The sequence below is a fragment of the Ascidia mentula genome, chromosome 6 (assembly GCF_947561715.1).
Source record: "Ascidia mentula chromosome 6, kaAscMent1.1, whole genome shotgun sequence".
NCBI classification, from domain to species: domain Eukaryota; kingdom Metazoa; phylum Chordata; class Ascidiacea; order Phlebobranchia; family Ascidiidae; genus Ascidia; species Ascidia mentula.
The window spans coordinates 13,266,420-13,284,677 of NC_138571.1; the positions used below are offsets into that span (position 1 = coordinate 13,266,420).

General features: G+C 38.8%; 3 protein-coding genes across 3 annotated transcripts; all 3 read right to left on the bottom strand.

The window, feature by feature from the left end:
- Window positions 1–273: 273 nt before the first annotated feature.
- On the bottom strand, window positions 274–6,641 carry LOC145905529 (uncharacterized). Its single transcript, XM_082992758.1, has 14 exons — window positions 6,483–6,641; window positions 5,788–5,850; window positions 5,532–5,583; window positions 5,150–5,268; window positions 4,681–4,804; window positions 4,404–4,501; window positions 3,618–3,831; window positions 3,133–3,305; window positions 2,721–2,885; window positions 2,466–2,612; window positions 1,938–2,062; window positions 1,572–1,675; window positions 1,083–1,293; window positions 274–596 (listed from the first exon to the last, which is right to left on the bottom strand). Exons 1-14 carry the CDS (start codon window positions 6,606–6,608, stop codon window positions 452–454), a joined length of 1,866 nt encoding a protein of 621 aa, XP_082848884.1. The 5' UTR covers window positions 6,609–6,641; the 3' UTR covers window positions 274–451.
- A 2,242-nt stretch (window positions 6,642–8,883) lies between these two features.
- Window positions 8,884–13,608, bottom strand: LOC145905470 (xaa-Pro dipeptidase-like). Its single transcript, XM_082992680.1, has 12 exons — window positions 13,451–13,608; window positions 13,113–13,296; window positions 12,670–12,861; window positions 12,474–12,521; window positions 12,348–12,409; window positions 11,961–12,128; window positions 11,508–11,654; window positions 11,274–11,422; window positions 10,876–11,060; window positions 10,370–10,480; window positions 9,600–9,683; window positions 8,884–9,388 (listed from the first exon to the last, which is right to left on the bottom strand). Exons 1-12 carry the CDS (start codon window positions 13,468–13,470, stop codon window positions 9,233–9,235), a joined length of 1,506 nt encoding a protein of 501 aa, XP_082848806.1. The 5' UTR covers window positions 13,471–13,608; the 3' UTR covers window positions 8,884–9,232.
- A 395-nt stretch (window positions 13,609–14,003) lies between these two features.
- LOC145906141 (interferon regulatory factor 5-like) lies at window positions 14,004–17,384 on the bottom strand. The gene is made up of 7 exons (XM_082993551.1): window positions 17,045–17,384; window positions 16,642–16,837; window positions 16,235–16,342; window positions 16,020–16,144; window positions 15,581–15,806; window positions 15,422–15,514; window positions 14,004–15,146 (listed from the first exon to the last, which is right to left on the bottom strand). Exons 1-7 carry the CDS (start codon window positions 17,198–17,200, stop codon window positions 14,479–14,481), a joined length of 1,572 nt encoding a protein of 523 aa, XP_082849677.1. The 5' UTR covers window positions 17,201–17,384; the 3' UTR covers window positions 14,004–14,478.
- Between the last annotated feature and the right edge of the window lie 874 nt (window positions 17,385–18,258).

An 18,258-nucleotide genomic window follows, 5' to 3' on the forward strand; every position in this document is an offset into this window, starting at 1 on the left:
CTTATGAACCGTATTTTACAAAAAGCCAACGTGTCCAACAGTTTTGCAAGTCCCTCAGTCTGCAACTCTGCAGTGCTTTTTTATTTTTATTTTGAGGATTGATTGTTTACATTTTTGTAAAATTCAATGAGCGCAAAGTAAATTGTCGCATTTCCTTGTGCTAATAAGAGTTACCTGACTGCCAGCAAGATGATATAGCTATAATAAGCTAACCGAACTAAATTGCACTTATCTATTCATTCTTAAACATTCATTTCACCTCAGTAACTTTTACAACTTTTTTTTGTGTTTATTAAAAGGAAAACTGACGCAATGGAGAATATATAAAACACAACAGTTTACACTCGATATTGACAATGAGTTCGCAGTAAGTTTGATATCATTGGCCAAAGAATGTCTAGCGAATACCAAAACTACCAACGAAAAGAATGATGTAAATGCAATCTTGTGTTTAAGGACCATAAAAGAAAAGTATAGCTTCGCGTTGGTTTTCAATGGGCCAATTGGCAAAATCTCCACATTCTTCATGTCCGTTGGTGTATGGAATGGTGTTGGTCCCGCCTATGCACATTGCAGATGACTCACAACCTTCTGACCTGTAAGTTAACCGTTGTGAAATACAAACCATAATCCAATGCAGCAAGTTGTAATAGTGTTGGACTTCAGGTTGCTGCGGTGGAGATGTAGCTTACATTAGTGCGTGATAATAAATGAACCTACGGACAGATAGCACTTTGACAGAAGCAAAGCGGAACCCATTGAAATCAGACTGAATTTAAATGTTAGGATTTTCCGATGTGCAAGCGACACACTTTGCCTGATGCGGATTATTTGGTAATCAGGAATTGGAAATTAAAAATCGTCTAGTGAAATTTGGTTGCTTGACTCGTGATTTGTAAAAATGCTGCCAATTAAATGCCATAGAAGTAAAGATGCTTCAGTGAAAGATCTTTTATCAAAATATGATAGGTATGTTGTGTTTACACGACTGATTTATCATGTTAGAAATTACCTACAACACGTAACCGGTTCCACCATTGAAAGTTGCATTATGTTTTATTGTTTTTGTAGTATAGACTTACTTTACACCTGGGCAAATTGCACTTGGAGCTCCTGACGTGCTAAATGGTCGAAAATGAAGAAATCCAGCAGTAAATTCGTTCTCTCGGCCGGTTGGAATTTTGTTGCGTATATCTCTGGTGCTGCCCGATATCATTTCAATTGGAACGGCGAGAGATTCTGCGCTTGTTCTGCAGTCGGATACCACTACTCTTTCACGTACAACTCCTTGACCTGTTTTTTTGTATAAAGTACGCACCGAAACCAAAATTTCTTTTAATTTTAAAACAAGATCAGCTTGGAATATTTAGGAATTTATGTGTCGGTCTATAGGCATTTGAATGTTGTGTATATTAGCCTACATAAAGGGCAGAGGCAGAGTGGTTGTTGGAATATCGTTTGCAGTTTTTAGAAGCTCCCCCAAATAACTAAAAGTAGCCACGTTTCTATTTTTCTTTCAAAACAACAAAAGTATAGTTATGTTTATACCCGGCAATGACACATAAGTTTACCTTGGAATTGCACTGTTGAAATGGACAGAGCAAGACGTTTGAGTGCGTTGATTATTTCCTGTCTGGAGATTTGGGCATCTGTAGCTTTCACCAACAAGGTATACCTTAAAACAATGTTGTTTTGATAAACGATTAGTTGTAAATAGTTAAGTGCCATCGTGTTTGCTTGCAAAATGTGTTGTTATTTACGTCACCGCATCTTCTATAAATTCGCCCATGTTCGCTTTTCAACGAGAAGCATTTTTTTAATATCATTGAATACTAACAAGAAAGGCTTTCATTGTGCTCTTGAGATTCGTGCCGTCTTATCAGCATTCGAAACAGCATCAAACGCAGCAATAAGTTCACTTTAAATTTTATACCTACCCCACCAACACGTTTTTCATTTGCCCTTCCACCACGAACTCGTCATTGAGATCAGCAGTGCCTGAAGTTTCCCAAATAGGCGTGGAGTGCGTGGTAGGCGGTCTCGATCTCCAAGAGTTGGAGGTCTGTTTGTAAAATTTAGGGTATGTATACGAATGAAGGGTCCTTAATTTCACAGGTGTCACAGGAATAAAATGCGTCACAGTAGGTGTATAATCAGTAAGCTATAGACGTATTATATTTCCTGGAAACTTGTTAGTGTATCTCAAACGGAACTGTAGCAAATGCTGGTCTATTTTCCTTATTTTTTAAATTCAAAACGCGTGTTTGGTGTCCAAACAAGAATAACAGCAAATCAACGATTGCTAACAATTTGTCCAACGTTCAGGCCAACAATAGTGAAAATATACTCACTAGCTGTTTGACACCCACAGACGTTAGTGTATTAGAGGGAAGGGTAAAAAGTAATTCAGTTAACATTATAGCATTACAGTAATTTCACATAAAATGTGCAGTTTTACTACTTACAATGTAGAAGAACGTCTGAGCGCAGCTTGGGTCGGTGGCTCCGTACACGTGGTTTGCCTTGAAGACAACTCGCAAGTTGCCTTGCGAAAATGAACCATCGTAAGTCGTAACGCTACCGGAGCCGTCCGCGCCCATGTTGCTTGTCACCTAAAAGTAATTATACCATAAGAAAACTTATAGTAAGACCCCATGGTGCAACTGTGCGGACTTTTATTTATGTGACTATTGCTATGGATATGGATGTGAAGAAGTTACCTTCATTGCGAATCTGCTGAGTCTGTTATTTGTGTTGTGGATCCAGGCAAGAAAGAAAAATGGATGCCCATCAGCCCATGAAGTCATTTGCACACCGTCGGCATTGTAAGTTTGGGAGTACACGATGGTATCCGAGTAAGCTCCATTGTTTACTTTGTACCGAATCTGCAAAAGTAAAAGGGGAAAGCAATAAAGATGCCTCGAGAATTTTCCAAGCAACACGCAGTAAATAGTTTGCAGCAGCTTAAATCGTATACTTTATGTGAATCTACATTTTATTTTATTTGGCTTTAAAATTCAAAGAAGTATCAGAAGGGTGATTTTTTGTCTAGCAATTGTGTTAACTTACCATACACTCACTATGAGTGGAATTCATGATCGGGGTTTATGAATTCCACCCTATATGTTATACCTGGTTCCCCGTGTCGTAAATATCGCTTCCACCATCACTGATGCATTGCATGCTCGAGCAGTCATATGTGTATTCCTTGAAGTTTGTGACTTGAGACGCAATTGTCGAACCTTGAGCGGCAATTTTGTTTTTGAACGTTGAAAGCCCCGCGGATTGATCCGCATTCAGAATACCTATACACAAGGATAAAGGGAGTACTTTCTAAAGTACAGCTGTATTTAAAATACAAATTTGGATGTTAACTTTTGCCAAAACAATTTAAGAAGAGCAATGAATGCATAGCGCTTGATGTGGGTAAATTGGAACATGCAGATTTAATGGCGAAAGATAAAAAAGTTTTGAAAGTCAGTAAAAAGTAAAACCTTCCTGAAAAACCTAGACCGTAAAACCGTAATTTGACGCTGCGACTGTATATTTATAATATAGATTTTTCGTAGTAAGCAAATTTTGTTTTGCAAACCGTACGTCTTACATGCTAGGCTTACCCATAATTCCTAGGCGTGCGCCAAAAAAGCGGACCGTTTGGACCGCTGGAATATCGTCGGTTGAAATTGGGTAGTGGTTGTTGAACAAATGGTAAATGCTCCCTGAATTGGCTCCGAGAAACCCGTTGGTGGTTTTGTATTTCAACGTGGCTCTGGCACTAATCAAGCGAATGCTTGTGTCATTCCCCACGTGCCACACCATCACATTCCGACTCTGTTGACACATGCCAACAAGTTTGTGTCATGCAAAACGGATTGTTGAAGTTTGGGTTAGTTTAAAACCTGACAAATTCGTGTGTTTCAAGTACCAATTTATATGCAATACACATTGTTTTGCAAAAAAAAAAACAATGACACAAACTGAATACCACAGATCACTTTTATTCGAAACACAGTACCGACCTACGCACATATAACTGTTATTCGCTTAAAAATGATATTTGTTGATTTTGCCCCAATAGCACCCATATATATATAAAAAAAAACAATGACACAAATAGCATAATTCAAAACTGATGAGATTATCTTCATATAAATATAAAGTAGGAGATAATATATATATGGGTGCTATTGGGGCAAAATCAACAAATATCATTTTTAAGCGAATAACAGTTATATGTGCGTAGGTCGGTACTGTGTTTCGAATAAAAGTGATCTGTGGTATAATTACGGCAACAGTTGAGAGGATAAATTGTAAAACATAATAAATTATACATCATTTCCTGTAAATACAAACCAAATATATGTTGTACTTGTTTAACATATAGTAGATGCAAACAACTTTACCGGCAGAGTGAAATAAGCCGGGTTCTTATAATCTGCTGCAGTCACCGATTCAATGTTCCCAAATGTCTCCATGCTCATCCATGGGCTGATAAAACCAGCTTAAAATACAAATTATACTAAGTTTTCAACAAAACTCCCAAAACGAGGTAAAATTGAACAACGAATCAATATATTTGTTTAAAAAAAGTCAGGTTGTGGTGAATGAGGTTCCAATCGGTGTACATATGAATAGCTGTTCATTTTAGCAATGTTGTTGGTTACCGCAACTAAAACGTACGTGATGTGCTGTTGCCCTGCTCACTAGACCACTTGTCTCCTGGCGTACATTTGCCTTGCGGGTTGTTTTCTTGCACGCTGGCAACGAGAGTCCATCCGGCGCCATTCAGGAAGTAACAATATGCCTGAACAGCGGTTTTCGAGAAGTTCAAATTAATACAATTGCGTGGATACAGTTATAACTCCGTGGTTCCCAAACTTTGAAACTATTCGCGGCACTTGCGATACACCATATCAGGACATTTTCCCAAAAAAATTAGAATTTTCAGTCCCAAGGTTGATTGCAGATGTTATTTGCTTAACATACTACTCCATTTTGCCCAAAAAACCTAACATTTCTTTGTTTAAGATGTTGCGTAACGCCCTTTGGGCATCCCAACGCAGTTTAGGAAGTTCGGGTTTAACTGCCAAAATTGATTTCTTGGAGGCATGTATGGAATTGTCTTTGTGGCAAATGCACCATTGCATACCTGGAATGTGGCTGCACCGGGCTTGATAAAGTAAACCCCATTTTCTCTGATTCCCTGTTTGTACAACTGATCGCAAGATATTCCCGGTGACGTCACGCTGCCGGCTTCACCAGCAACACCTGTTCAAAAAGGCATGCAACATATATGCTGAATTGCAAAAATACACTGTTTTGTTTAGGACTGCTTCTGCATGATTAGCATATTAGCTTTGGTTTTTGTATTCCGGTTTGTGTATTATTTACCTTTAGGTTTTTCCCACCTACAACATGACTATTTTACGGCTTCAAAACAAATCTTGTTTACTAAAACATATATCATATTGCAACTACAATAAGGCCAAGGAGGAGTAATAATATATTCTTAAGAATTGTGAATATTTCACCTTGTCCGGGATCTCCTTTCGGTCCTGGCGATCCTTTTGGCCCCACGGGTCCCTGAGGAGAGAAAACGCGTTCACGAATGAATTTTCAAAAAACTTACAAGCTCTTCTGAACAATAATTGGCTTGGTCGACATTTCGGTCGTGGTGCAATCGATCTTCACCAGGATTTTTTGCCAGAAAATCTTGTGAGTTTTTTTTAGCCGTTTTATTTGCCACTTTAACTGGTGAATTTGAACAATTATCAGGTAATTACCAACCTCTGGGCCCCGTTTTCCGGGTGGCCCTGCATGCTCTGGTAGTTCCTGACGAGACAATTGTAACTGGAATATAAAAAGAATGGTTTGATTGCCGTGACACTACTTTTAAAGTTGACACAAGTGGAGAATTGTAATCACTAACTTACTATAGTTTAAGTCTGACATGTTTGTTAACATTTAAAATCTGCAAGTTCTGTACTGTCATTTCTGTACATGTGGGAAACTCCTGCTCTACAACCGAAATATTGTAAAATACTGTATGTAAGTTCCATAAAAAAAGTTTCTGACAATAACGTTCCCAAGTAGGACTAGTAACGAATCTTTTTCCCGCCCAAACGGTATAATTCCGCTATTGTGACGTAATACGAGTTGTATCCTCGTGTTGTAATGTAAGTTATGTTGTGTTACAGTTCAGAGCAGGGTTGCCATTTGGCCGTCTTCACGGCCAAATTCCAGAAATTTGACGAGATATGTGTCATGCATTAATGTTGACCTATTAGAGACTGCCCGTCAGTGAAGTGCATTTAATCAGGTGAGGGAGAAATGTCAAAAAGCTTGTATTCTACATCAATAATGTTTAGTAAAATTTACAGTGAGTAAACGACTGCCCATTTTAACCGTTAATGTTGCTTTGTTTCATATCAAAATATTCTTGAAGTGTATTTGAACTGATAAAAACAAAAAGCAAGACATACCGGATTTTCGGCCGCAGAGCCCGTGCTACACGAACAAGAGCATGTTCCCATGTCAATAGTGTGCTGTTGGGAGACAGCTGTGAAGGTAAGGAGCACAAAGCACACTGCATAACTGCTAGCTGCCATTTTTGTATTGGTACTTATAACCCACAACCTGACTTCTCTGCAATAAAGAAACAATTAACTAAAGTTTTTATAACTTCGCTTAAATTTATATTATATTTTTATCATTTTTAAATCATGCAAAGGGATGTTTCACCACCCAATAACCGATATCTAAAACGTTTGTCGAAGACTGACACTTTTCAAATCGAACAACAATACCTTATGGAAAAACGCAGCGAGAATGAACTGTATTGCGAAATTCCGGAAGAAATCAAAACAGTGCGTCAGAAATTACTTCCTAAAACCATTGAATAAAATTTCGATAACCTAAACTTTTCCTCCACTTCTGTTTGGTGATGCAAAACTAAATCCGTAGGAGATACAAAGTTGCGGCAAGCGCAAAATTCCAAGCCCAGATTCGAATATCAATTACACCACACAGTAAAGTAACAATATTTCTTTGCCAATTCCCTTTATTTTGTGGCGATTTCTAGACAGACCTAACACCTGGGCAAATTGCACTTGGAGCTCCTGACGTGCTAAATGGTCGAAAATGAAGAAATCCAGCAGTAAATTCGTTTTCTCGACCGGTGGAAATTTTGTTGCGTATAAGCTTATTTCTCTTTGGTGATAACTGATATTGTTTCCACAGAACGTCAGGAGGTTTTTCGCTGGTTTTACAGCTTGATCCACAAACTCTCTCAAATGTAGTTGGAATTAAACTTTCAGAAAGTAAAATATGTTTCTACCGGGGGATTGCACCGTTGTGGCGGACGGAGCAATTCGTGACAGTGCACTGATCGCAAGTTCGTGTCACGTGTGTTATGGCTTGCTCCTTATTTGTGTTACGAGGACAACTTAGCAAATTACGAATTTAAACAGAATGGTTTACAGGCTTCGCAGCCAAGGCATTGCAGCCACAAGCTGGATCAGACACTTTTCCCGACAAGTCGGAGCGAGATCTAAAAAATCAACCTCCCGGTGAAGTTTGAGCTTACGACCCTTGGCCAATCAGACCCAACGCCCTACCAACTGAGCTACATGAGCTCAGTGGTTCCACGGGGTATATTGTGGCCAAGGTGTGGTTTAAACCAGTGCTTCCCAATGCGAAGTTCTTTTATGAGGACCGCGAAGTATTATGTTTAATTCATGCTTATTTTATAAATGCAATTGCAAGGGCAAAAAAAACGAGAACTAAAACGTGACGTGCTGTTTTCCGCGTAAATTTGCATGGCGGGTTGTTTTCATGAACTCTGGCAAAGAGAGTCCATTTGGCGCCATTCAGGAAGTAACAATATGCCTTAAATAGGGGATTCCGAGTTGTTCTGTCTACGATAAGGTTGCTTTGAGTTGGAAATGAAAATCTTGCAGTTCGGAGCAGAAAATGCATCATTGCATATCTGGAATGTGGCTGCACCAGACTTGATAAAGTTAACCCTATTTTCTCTGGTTCCTCGCTTTTAACCGCAAGATATCTTTGATGACGTCAAGTTGCCTGCTTCACCGGCAACTCCTATGCAAGAAGGTATAACAGGGTTTCTGAACTCATGGATCACCTGGTCAATTTAGTGATCATCGTGGATCCCTAGTGTACCATTAAAAACACCCCCTTCATGGGCTTGCACACGCCCTTCATGGGCCATTGTATATTTTTCAGGGTCCAGGAATCCCTAGTTGGGAAACCCAGGTGCACAATGAGACTTATCCAATTGCAAAACCACATATTTCCAAACATTTGACATTTTGCTATAACTGACTACATATTTTGCATTGTCGCAGCCAAGCAGGGGCCAAAAGAGCTGTTGTCCCTCCCAAATTGGTCGTTCCTACCACATTTGCACACCAACACAAAGAAAACGTTTGTCAACTGGAATGGAATCACATTGTTGTTTGGAATACTGCAGGTAGTGCAGAAATGCAATTAAATTTTATTGCATGAGGGAACTTTCGATTTGCGCAGAAATTCCAGCAATTACTTCCTGCGCAGAAACTATTAAAAAAACTTTTTCTCTTTCTCAGACTTGTTTGGCAGTTGCATGATCACGTAGATCAAATACAATTGAATCATATATTGCATCCGTATTGGAGCAAAGCTCAAATTAAAACAACTTTTTTGCACTTCACTTCAAATTACAGCTTATCTAGAGAAAATGAATGATTGGGGAACATTTTACATAAAACACACTCTTCATTTATCTTGTTGTATTACGAAGAAAAATGCTCTAAAACTCAACTCTCACTCGAGAAAAAAAATGAACGCCGTTGTTGTGCTTCCTGCGAGTTCCACCAGTAACTTATTGTGATTTTATTTGCAACAATTCTCGGTGAGAAAAACACTTGGCGGAATGCACAATAGCGATCGTGAATATAAACATTGCACGTGAATTTCTTGGATTTGCTTCGTTGCTATTCGATGCGAAAAATCAAATGGAACTATGCGAGGAATCAAAACGCGAAACGAGCAATGACCTTCCACATGGAAATGGGAAAAAATTGTCGTGAAATATTGTTTTTGGCGAACCGACCAACACAAAACAACCGTATTATTGTTCTTGTGAGATTAAAATAGATCGAAGAAATTGCTTACAAATGCATAAGGCCACACAGCAGCAACAACGGCCGAAATTGCAATTATGGCGTCACAATCACTGCTTGTCCCCGGGGAGAAGGGACCCGACGGGATGAGCAGGCTGACTCCTTCCCTCGGCCATTAACGCTTCAATGGCTTCAACGTCACGTGGTACACACGTAAGCATCTCCATCCCGTCTTCCGTCACCGCCACGTTGTCCTCGATTCTAACCTGTTTTGTGGTAACGACAAATAAGTATCGCTTGATGGGCGCCTGACGCGATGACGTCTTTATTTACGGTTTATATCGGCGTCTGTGATATTTTATATCATATTTCTTGTTCAGTTAAGTGGTATATTGTACAGAGATTGAATTTTGATAAAATTTTGGGTTCGTTAAAAGAGTAAATACGTTTATCGTCACCAATATCATTAAATTATACCCCGCCAAAGTTCTGGAATCTTCTTACTGCTTCCTCGTTAATAAACCTCGCCCATTCCGGGTTCCTTAAAGCTTGCTGGATGGTCTAAAACGATTAAAACCGTTAAATTTATCAGTACAGTCAACAGAACCTGACCACTAGGAAGTAACAGTGCCGCCTGACTCAAATATATTTTTTGCAGCGTTAGTTTTGATTTAGATCCTTAGGACAATTAAACAGGGCTTGTTGATTGGAACTGAGCGCGTTGGTTGCTGCATCGTGAACAGACTGCAATTAACGCAGAATCACACGCTCTACCTTTCAAACACGAATGATTCGGTTGGTGGCATCAGTCTCTTTTTACTTCACTGTTCTGTGTTTTTTAGACCGGGTCAGTTTTCTTAAAGTGCCAAGTCATCGGAAAAGAGCTTTTTAACGTGTTGCAGGCATTCGAATAACAGTTCGCAAAGATGCGCGCAGTTGCTGATTACAGGGCCCACACAGTTGTGGATTCAAATTATTCCATTAATTTTTAAGCAGTTGTTTTTAACATTAGATTTGGCCAATTTACATAAAGATAAAAATAAACATTTCAGTTCCACTATTCGTTTACAGTCAAACTGTTCCGAGGACATATCCGAAAATTCCGCAAACATATCCGAAATTTCCCATACAAGGTTTTGCAAAACGCATTGTCGCAACGCAAAACGTTTTTGCAAAAATATTGCACCTTGGTTATAATTGACCTCGCGCAGTTCTGGATTACTTCACATGGAAGCAAATAAACTAACCGTCCAATTGAAGTAGATACCAGGTTCTATGGTAAGCACCATGCCGGCTTCCATGGTACGAGCAGTTCTCAGGCTTCGCAATCCTGCTTCGTCACGTCGAGACGGCCCACCCTGTGGAGTGATGTAATACATGGTGTTTTAAGTAATCTGCAGACAAGGCCACCGCTTCGAGTCTCCGGCATCCGCTGGGTACCACACTATAGGTACAACCACACTACGACTAAGCAAGCGCTAATAGCAATAGTGAAGTCAGGCTCTGTGTTACAAATATCGTAGTGTTTGCTGCATTGCTTATTTCTCCAAAAATGCAGGTACAAGTTATTTTCGAGGTGATGGTTTTACATCGTCAAGCTACAGACAGGTCTCATAAGTGTAGCTTGTGACTTGCAGATTGTGCGGTTTTTTACACCTGCACGTTTACTACATATTTGTTTTTGATGCTACTATGACATGGCAAACCAAAGAACGGTAAAAAATAAAGCAATAGAAATGTTAAACTTTCGTACCTCGGGGTAACCCCCCACATCGTGCACATCATGACCCATAAAGTGGCCCAGTCCGTGGGGCATAAACAAGGCTCCAAGTCGTACTTTCATCATTTCCTCAATATCGCCGTGGATGATGCCGATATTCTTCAGCTCTTCCAGCTGTACACGATCGGCCAATAAATGCATGTCCACCCAAGAAACACCTGACAAAAAAGTCGATAGAAAAAGGCATGAATTTGTGCCACCATCAAGTGAAACTGAATGAATTCAAAAACATTTACAAAGCCAGATTTCAATAAAATCACTTTTATTAAAGACCAGCAGTTTTAATTTGATGTGAAACAAAACCAAACAAACTTTAACAGAGTTGCAAAAGCCAAGACCTTCTGATGTTTTATTACAACATGTGGAATTACCTGGTTTTAGAGCTTTCTGTACAGCTCTGTTTGCCTTCAAAACAGCATTGTAAATCTTTTTCTGGTCTTCAGTAAACTTCCCATTGACAGGATAGGAGCATGTAATGTCGCTCGCATAACAGTAATACTCACCACCCATGTCGAAAAGGCTGTCAACGTTAAAAGGCATACACCATATAACACAAGTGCAATTTCATCAAAATATATATTGACTGTTTTGTTTATCAAACTTACCACATATCACCGTCTTTGACCTTTCTGTCATTAGGCGCTCCTGCATGTCCGTAGTGCAATATGGCACAATGTTCCCCAGTTGCACCAATGCAGGTGTATGCCACGTGTCTACAACCGCCGTGGGTGTACACATGATGACTAAAGAGACTGAAAAAAATAAATTAGATAAATCATAAGAGAATATTCCTCATCCAAACAAAGTTGAATACAGCATTGTAGCGTGGTAATTGGAAGATATAGTACCTGAGATTCTGGCCTACCTACTTTCAAAAGGGGCTTACTGTATGGTTAATCAGTATCCAAATGTTGGCTTAATACTACAAATATTTACTTCCAGCCAATTAGAAAGCCAGGTAGGAACTGAGGTTTTAAATCACACACCACACTTTTTATTGCCTCAAATGTTAGAGCACTAAATGTTGCGTGACAAAATTGTTATTTTTCAAACGAAACCTTTCTGCTTGATACTCCATCCAACCTGGTCGAACTCTTCTCATCAACTCTTTGTGTGCCTCACTGCTGACGCGGTTCACGTAGCGAAGCACCTGCATCTCTAGATCGGATTTAATCACACGACATTCACTGATGTTCTTGTGAAGTGTGGTGTTGTCTACTTTAAACCTAAGAACAAACAATAATTTTAAAATAGTTTTAGTTGCTGATGTAGTTAGGAATCACATTTATGTACAAGTCTCTCTGACCAATCATTGCTTGCCTCCTTCACATGAGAAACAAGTCATAGTGATTTACATGCTCAAAGCTTTTTTTATAATTAAGCATGCTTTACTAAACCAAGTTTTGTGAAAAAAACAACAAATGGAACATCAAAATAGCGCTTACTGGCTTATTCCATCGAATGCAGCTTCCTTGGTTGTGAGGCCACTATCGGTATTGACTCCACGCTAAAATTACATGATTGTTGCTTATAATGTATATTGTTTGAAATTGTATCAAACATTTGTTTACCAGTGTAAGAAGAGTGCAAGCCTTCATCTCCTTCAATACATCTGATATCTACAACACAAATTTCAAAATATAAAGTCAGTTTTTTTAGTGAACTGTTGCACTTTTAGTTGATTAAAATAAGAATAAAAATGTCTAAACATGAACAAAAAAACATTCAAAACACATCGCTGCACAAATTAGGGATAACAATACTTGCCTCAGGCACAAATTTCACTTCATCAATTGCATATTTTGCTTTGAAGTGACTGGGTGGGAAGATTTCACCCATCCATACACTATAAGAGTCTGGTAGTTTTGGAATAAAAAGAGTAGCTTTGCCTGTTGCAACATCTATTGCTCCGTAACAGTCGGATTCGCTGACACCAAAACACCATTGAAAATATGATTCCTGCAAAGGTTTGACAATACAACAATTATTTAGACAAAGTTTGGCATTTAATGTGGGTGATGTTAATGAGTACATTATTTTAAAAACGTCAACATAGTTTGTTGCTGTGATGTTACAAGGATTATCAATTACCACCCTTTATAATTCACATATCTGGTTATTGTAAATCAATCCACATTTAAAAAAATTGTGTGTGAAACACACATGCAACCATGCAAGATACAAAATTATAATATCACAGATTTTCATACCTGGCGAAAAGTTATGTCACGATCTGTCGAGTCCTGTGTTTTCTGTTCACCTCCTTGAAGGAGAACAACTGAATTCTTTGGCAACCCATCCACCTTTTGCAGGCGTTCACACAGCCGTTGCCTGTTTTGTTCGAACAAGCTCATCGGCACACTAAATGTGTGATCGCCCTGGCAGTATTCTGGACTGAAAAATATATGATCAATGTTATGCCACATATAATCACACGTGTCTTCAACTTGGCGTAACATTGTACATTTCGTCACCAAATTATTGCAGGTTTTTTTGACACAAAAATATAAGCTGCTATGTGCAATTACTTGTATCATTTAATACTTACACGGCTCTTTCGTAGCTCATCGTTTTAGAACAAGAGTTTGTTTCAAGAAAGCAAGAAACCCCAAACGGCAAACGCTGCAACTATTGCTTGCGTCAAATTTAGAATTGTTTGTTTTCAAGCAAACTGAAGCTTGGAATCATGTGCTGATATTATTCAGTGAAGCGTGACGGAGGACTTACTGCCACATTTAACTCCAGGGATTCGAATGTTAAGGGTTCGACTCTCGTCCCGATGAAGTTTTTTGGGGTATTTTTTGTTTTGCTACTGGTATTTGTGGCAAATTTATGTGCTAGATTAGCGGTTCAATAAATAGTTCTTAGAAATTGTATTTTTTTACATTGTGTCCAAACTGGCGAATCCCCGCAAAAGGCGCCTGTACAAACTGGCCCTCTGGCTTTCCCTGAGACAGAAACGATTTCACCATAGCGCCCTCTATAACGCATAGAGGGCGCTATGGATTTCACCTATTTTACAAAATCAAATTGTAGTGAGTCTGTGATAAAAAAAACAACATTTTTCTAGCTATATAGGGTTTTTCTTCAAATGGCTAGACTTTCACAACGATGGTGAACAAAAACATAGTTAAACAGAAAGTTAAGCGAAAAAAAACACTAGTTGCCAAAAACGGGGCTCGTCAAATCCCAGAATTTCATGTACATGTAAAATCGACAAAACACAGGATTTAGCTATTAAAAAATGTTCTGTTTGGTGCCACAGTTGTCTGTGTACTTTGTCTCCATTTTAAACAAGTGGTGATGCTGCGGAACTCCAAAATTTATAATTGAAAGCTTTTGTTCGAGTATCAATAACCAGGGATTGTAAAGATCGGTCAAACCAAATTAAATGACAGCTCAATTATCACAAAATACTTTGTCCGAAGTACAGAGCATGCTAGAATTGCGTATGCACAACGACCCGGTCGCACACAACAGAAAATGTTTGTACTAAAAACGCTGTAGTGAAACAGGTCAATAGAAATAATTCATTGAATTTCACGCTTTACCATGTTCAGAGTGGGCCCCGAAAAGTCAAAAGCTATCTGGTTGCAAACACAACCGAATAGCGTCGTCTAGCGACTTCTGCTTGTCAATTTCAGGCTCATCACTGCTAAGTTGTTCCGCTACGTCCATTAGAGCTGCGGCCGCCATAGGAATAAGAGTGGCGCTGATGAAGACTTTGCTGCTGCGTAGGCGCGGTTTTCGGCCAAAGGCAAGTTGTACGCGATATTCAGGCATTGTGTTTACCATGCGCTTGGCATAAGGCATCCAAGCATCAAAAAACTTGACATACGAAAAGAGAGGAATTTCCTCTTCCCTGTTCATTTGAATTGCCACGTCGGGGTCAGTATTATGGCTGAAGCTAGTGAAGGCGTACACACGACTTTGGCATAGGCGTTTCCCCCAGAGAGTACAGTCATCTTCCGATTTCAACACGATACCAGCGTCTGATTTTTGCAGAACGGTATCAAATGCTTCAGACACTACGCCTTGTGCAATGGGCAAAGGAATGGACTCCAGCTCAAAATCCTGGAGTCGTTGAGGGTGGCTATCGGCCTGTTCGAGTTCCAGGTACCACCGTTGGCTGGCGTGGTCGCCGTGCTGGATGCGGTAGCCTTGGTCCATGTTATCCACAGTTCGTCGGAGTACTTCCGTGTTTTCGTATTTTACTATGAGTTCATAGGTGAGAAGACTTTCCACTGAATAAAGTAGCATGTTTTAATTTAGAGTATTGGATATGGTTGAAATTTATGTTTATACAACCGCTCATTAGCAATTCATGACAAAGTCCATTACATAACACAGTGGTGACAATTTGGAGGATTATACAAGCTATAATCTATAATGTTTTTGTTTTATCATCAACAGTATGAAGCATCTTGCAATAGTCATTGTGCAAACACAATCAAAATTAAAGTCAAGGACAACAAAAAGTTCATAAACAGACAAGAAAAGTAACACAAACCATACACACATGGTATATTGTAGGCATCCAAAATCATTTTCATTGAATTAATTTTTAATTCACTGGGCTGCCTTTGAAATTCCTCCAGTATCACATCCTTGCCTGCAGGATGCAACACACATTCTGAAAAAGCTCTCGAATTGTAAAAACTACTTCATTATCCCATACCCTCAGCTGCAATTTCCGCTGCATCTAGAAGTATCTGAAATCCGGCAGTGTTTTCTTCGGTAAGAATCATTTCGGTTTCTGGTTCAATGTCACTGCTGGTTATGGTTTCTATGCCTTCCATCTCGATTGGAATTTGCGACATGTCGTCTTCGCTGTTGTTGACAAATATTATTTCCCTTGGTTTGAAAAGCGGGTCTTCCACTTTGGGTTCTTGAACTCTTTTTCTCTGCAATAAAATGTGGTTTAAATATTGTACATATATTTTGTATTATATATATGGGAATACTTAACCGGTAAAAAACAGTGCAACAACATGCAGGACCCCATGTTTCCTAAATGGGCAAGTTTAATGGCGATTTTATTTTCCCCGCTTATTTGAGTAATTTTTGATTCATTTTAACATAAACAAAAGTTTTAATTGATTTTAATATAAACAAACTTTTGGTTTTGGAGGTTGCACCGATGTAGCTGACTTTTCACTTTCATCATCCGATCTGTTGTGTAACAAGGCTACACCAAGGTTGCCAGAAGCTCTTATCCAGTCATCGGATATGTTGGGTGGGCCTATAAGTAATTACAGAACATTGCATGACAATTGTTACCAAGTTATGTTGTCCACACAATATTTTAGAGCACTTTGATTTTTAGCTTTACCGGCTATGGTTTTGATATCCAACATATTTCCATTCAATGCTTGAATCTCGACAATGTCTTCAGATTGGTCGCTGTTCGTTGACACACTTTTCATAAACATACGTTTCACTGCGAAAGCACAAACATAAAGAGTTTTTGTGAGCAATTCATCTAGAAATTGCTTGTGATATAGGAATACTAAATTAGGTGCTGATAGGCAGAAACAGTGTGCACAGCTTTCTGCAGCTCACTATTTATCAATGGCTCATTGCGTGTCTAAATTATTATTTAAGTAATTGAAAATTTTTAAATCAGATATTTGGGGTATATGACTAACAAAAAAATGTTTGGCAAGCAACTAGTAATATATGTAACATACAAATAGAATAAATATTGTAATAAAACAAATATTTCAAATGTTGTATTACTTCGAGCCTCCTCCGGTTCCAGAATTTTGTACACTTTGTAGTTTCCAGTTTGTAAGCCAAGCTGGTGGAGGTTCGTCTGTTCCTCAATTTCCTGGCATTTGTTGATGATGGTTCGGAAGTTACTCTTCATCAAACTTATGTGCTGTGTCAAGGCCTCTGGCTCTTTCTTGATTTCGGCTCTGTGTTGAGCCCAAGCCTGCAATGTAAATGGCAATTTGTTGTTCATATGCACAAACATGAGAACTACTTGATAACAGATTTGTTTTTTTCACAACATTAAACACGTTTTGTACAGTTTGCCACTTTTAGTAAAATAACTGACTCAATAAAAAGAAATTGCAGAATTTTATTATTAAATGTTTTTGGTAAATAAATGAATATAATTGCTTAAGCAGGTAAATACCTTGAAAATTTCATGATGTTCCTCCCAGTGGGGGTAATTCTTTTTTGTCCAGGGAAGCTTAAAAACCCTTTTATTTTCGTCATCAATCCACTCCAAATCCAAAAAATTTCCACTAGATATTTGTTTGATAAGCCACGGCTTAAACTGGGTATCCATTTTGTAACACCTTTGTGATACCTTTTGCGCAAAAAGATGCAATATTTACCCACAAGTGCAGAAGTGCTAGTACAGAAGTTCAGCAAAACATATTACACGGCATATATTCATAACTGCCGTGCAACAAGGTACAACTTATACACGAGCGACTTTTGCCCTCGTAAGTTTTGCAAACTTAGTTGCTCTTTCGGTTTCGTTTTAAATAAAAGTAAAATACCTTGAACACAAACTTAGAAAAAGCACCTAAGGTGGATTGTAACGAAAAGGGACCACCCTCATTCTGGCAGAATTCTGGCAGAATAATTTTGCAAATTTGCCACATTCTACAAGGTACAACAGGCATTTACTCAAAAATTGTTTTTTTTTTGGATCAGAATCAAATCACAGAGATGAGCAAGCAGATCAAACGTCAAAAAACATTTAAACAACATTTTCCGCAGCTGTATCAATCAAAAATATCGCGAATTAAAAAAATCGCCTGGTTTTGCGATTCAGCATAATGGCGGCATGCGAAAAACTAGTCTAATACAAAGAATTCTGCTCGGCGTTCTTGCAATAGGTGCCAATATTGACCAATATCAAGGGAACGGAAATTTAATGCTCTACAACATGCAATTAACAAATTTGAAATTAAGGTGCCGGATGACCTTCAAATCGCCCATTGAAGACGACCCGCTTTGAGCGAATCAGCAGCGTAATGGCGTAATGTCGGCATGCGAAAAACTTCCCTATTAAAACAATTCTGCTCGGCGTTCTGGCAATAGGTGCCAATATTGACCAATATCAAGAGAACGGAAATTTAATTCTCTACAACATGCAATTAACAAATTTGAAATTAAGGTGCCGGATGACCTTCAAATCGCCCATTGAAGACGACCCGCTTTGAGCGAATCAGCAGCATAATGGCGTAATGTCGGCATGCGAAAAACTTCCCTATTAAAACAATTCTGCTCGGCGTTCTAGCAATAGGTGCCAATATTGACCAATATCAAGAGAACGGAAATTTAATTCTCTACAACATGCAATTAACAAATTTGAAATTAAGGTGCCGGATGACC

Bases quoted from the DNA above. Each gene is read 5' to 3' on its own strand.
- LOC145905529 (XM_082992758.1), bottom strand. From the start codon at position 6,608: ATGGCAGCTAGCAGTTATGCAGTGTGCTTTGTGCTCCTTACCTTCACA. The intron at 4,502-4,680 runs GTACGTTTTAGT...TTGTATTTTAAG, and splicing joins GCAGGGCAACAGCACATCAC to CTGGTTTTATCAGCCCATGG. The intron at 3,832-4,403 runs GTAAAGTTGTTT...ATGTGTCAACAG, and splicing joins CGGCTTATTTCACTCTGCCG to AGTCGGAATGTGATGGTGTG.
- LOC145905470 (XM_082992680.1), bottom strand. From the start codon at position 13,470: ATGAGCTACGAAAGAGCCGT. The intron at 11,423-11,507 runs GTAAGTTTGATA...TAACGTTGACAG, and splicing joins GTCAAAGACGGTGATATGTG to CCTTTTCGACATGGGTGGTG. The intron at 9,684-10,369 runs GTTAGTTTATTT...TAATCGTTTTAG, and splicing joins GTATCTACTTCAATTGGACG to ACCATCCAGCAAGCTTTAAG.
- LOC145906141 (XM_082993551.1), bottom strand. From the start codon at position 17,200: ATGGATACCCAGTTTAAGCCGTGGCTTATCAAACAAATATCTAGTGGA. The intron at 16,145-16,234 runs GTAAAGCTAAAA...AATTACTTATAG, and splicing joins GGATATCAAAACCATAGCCG to GCCCACCCAACATATCCGAT. The intron at 15,147-15,421 runs GTGTGTATGGTT...TACTTTATTCAG, and splicing joins GGATGCCTACAATATACCAT to TGGAAAGTCTTCTCACCTAT.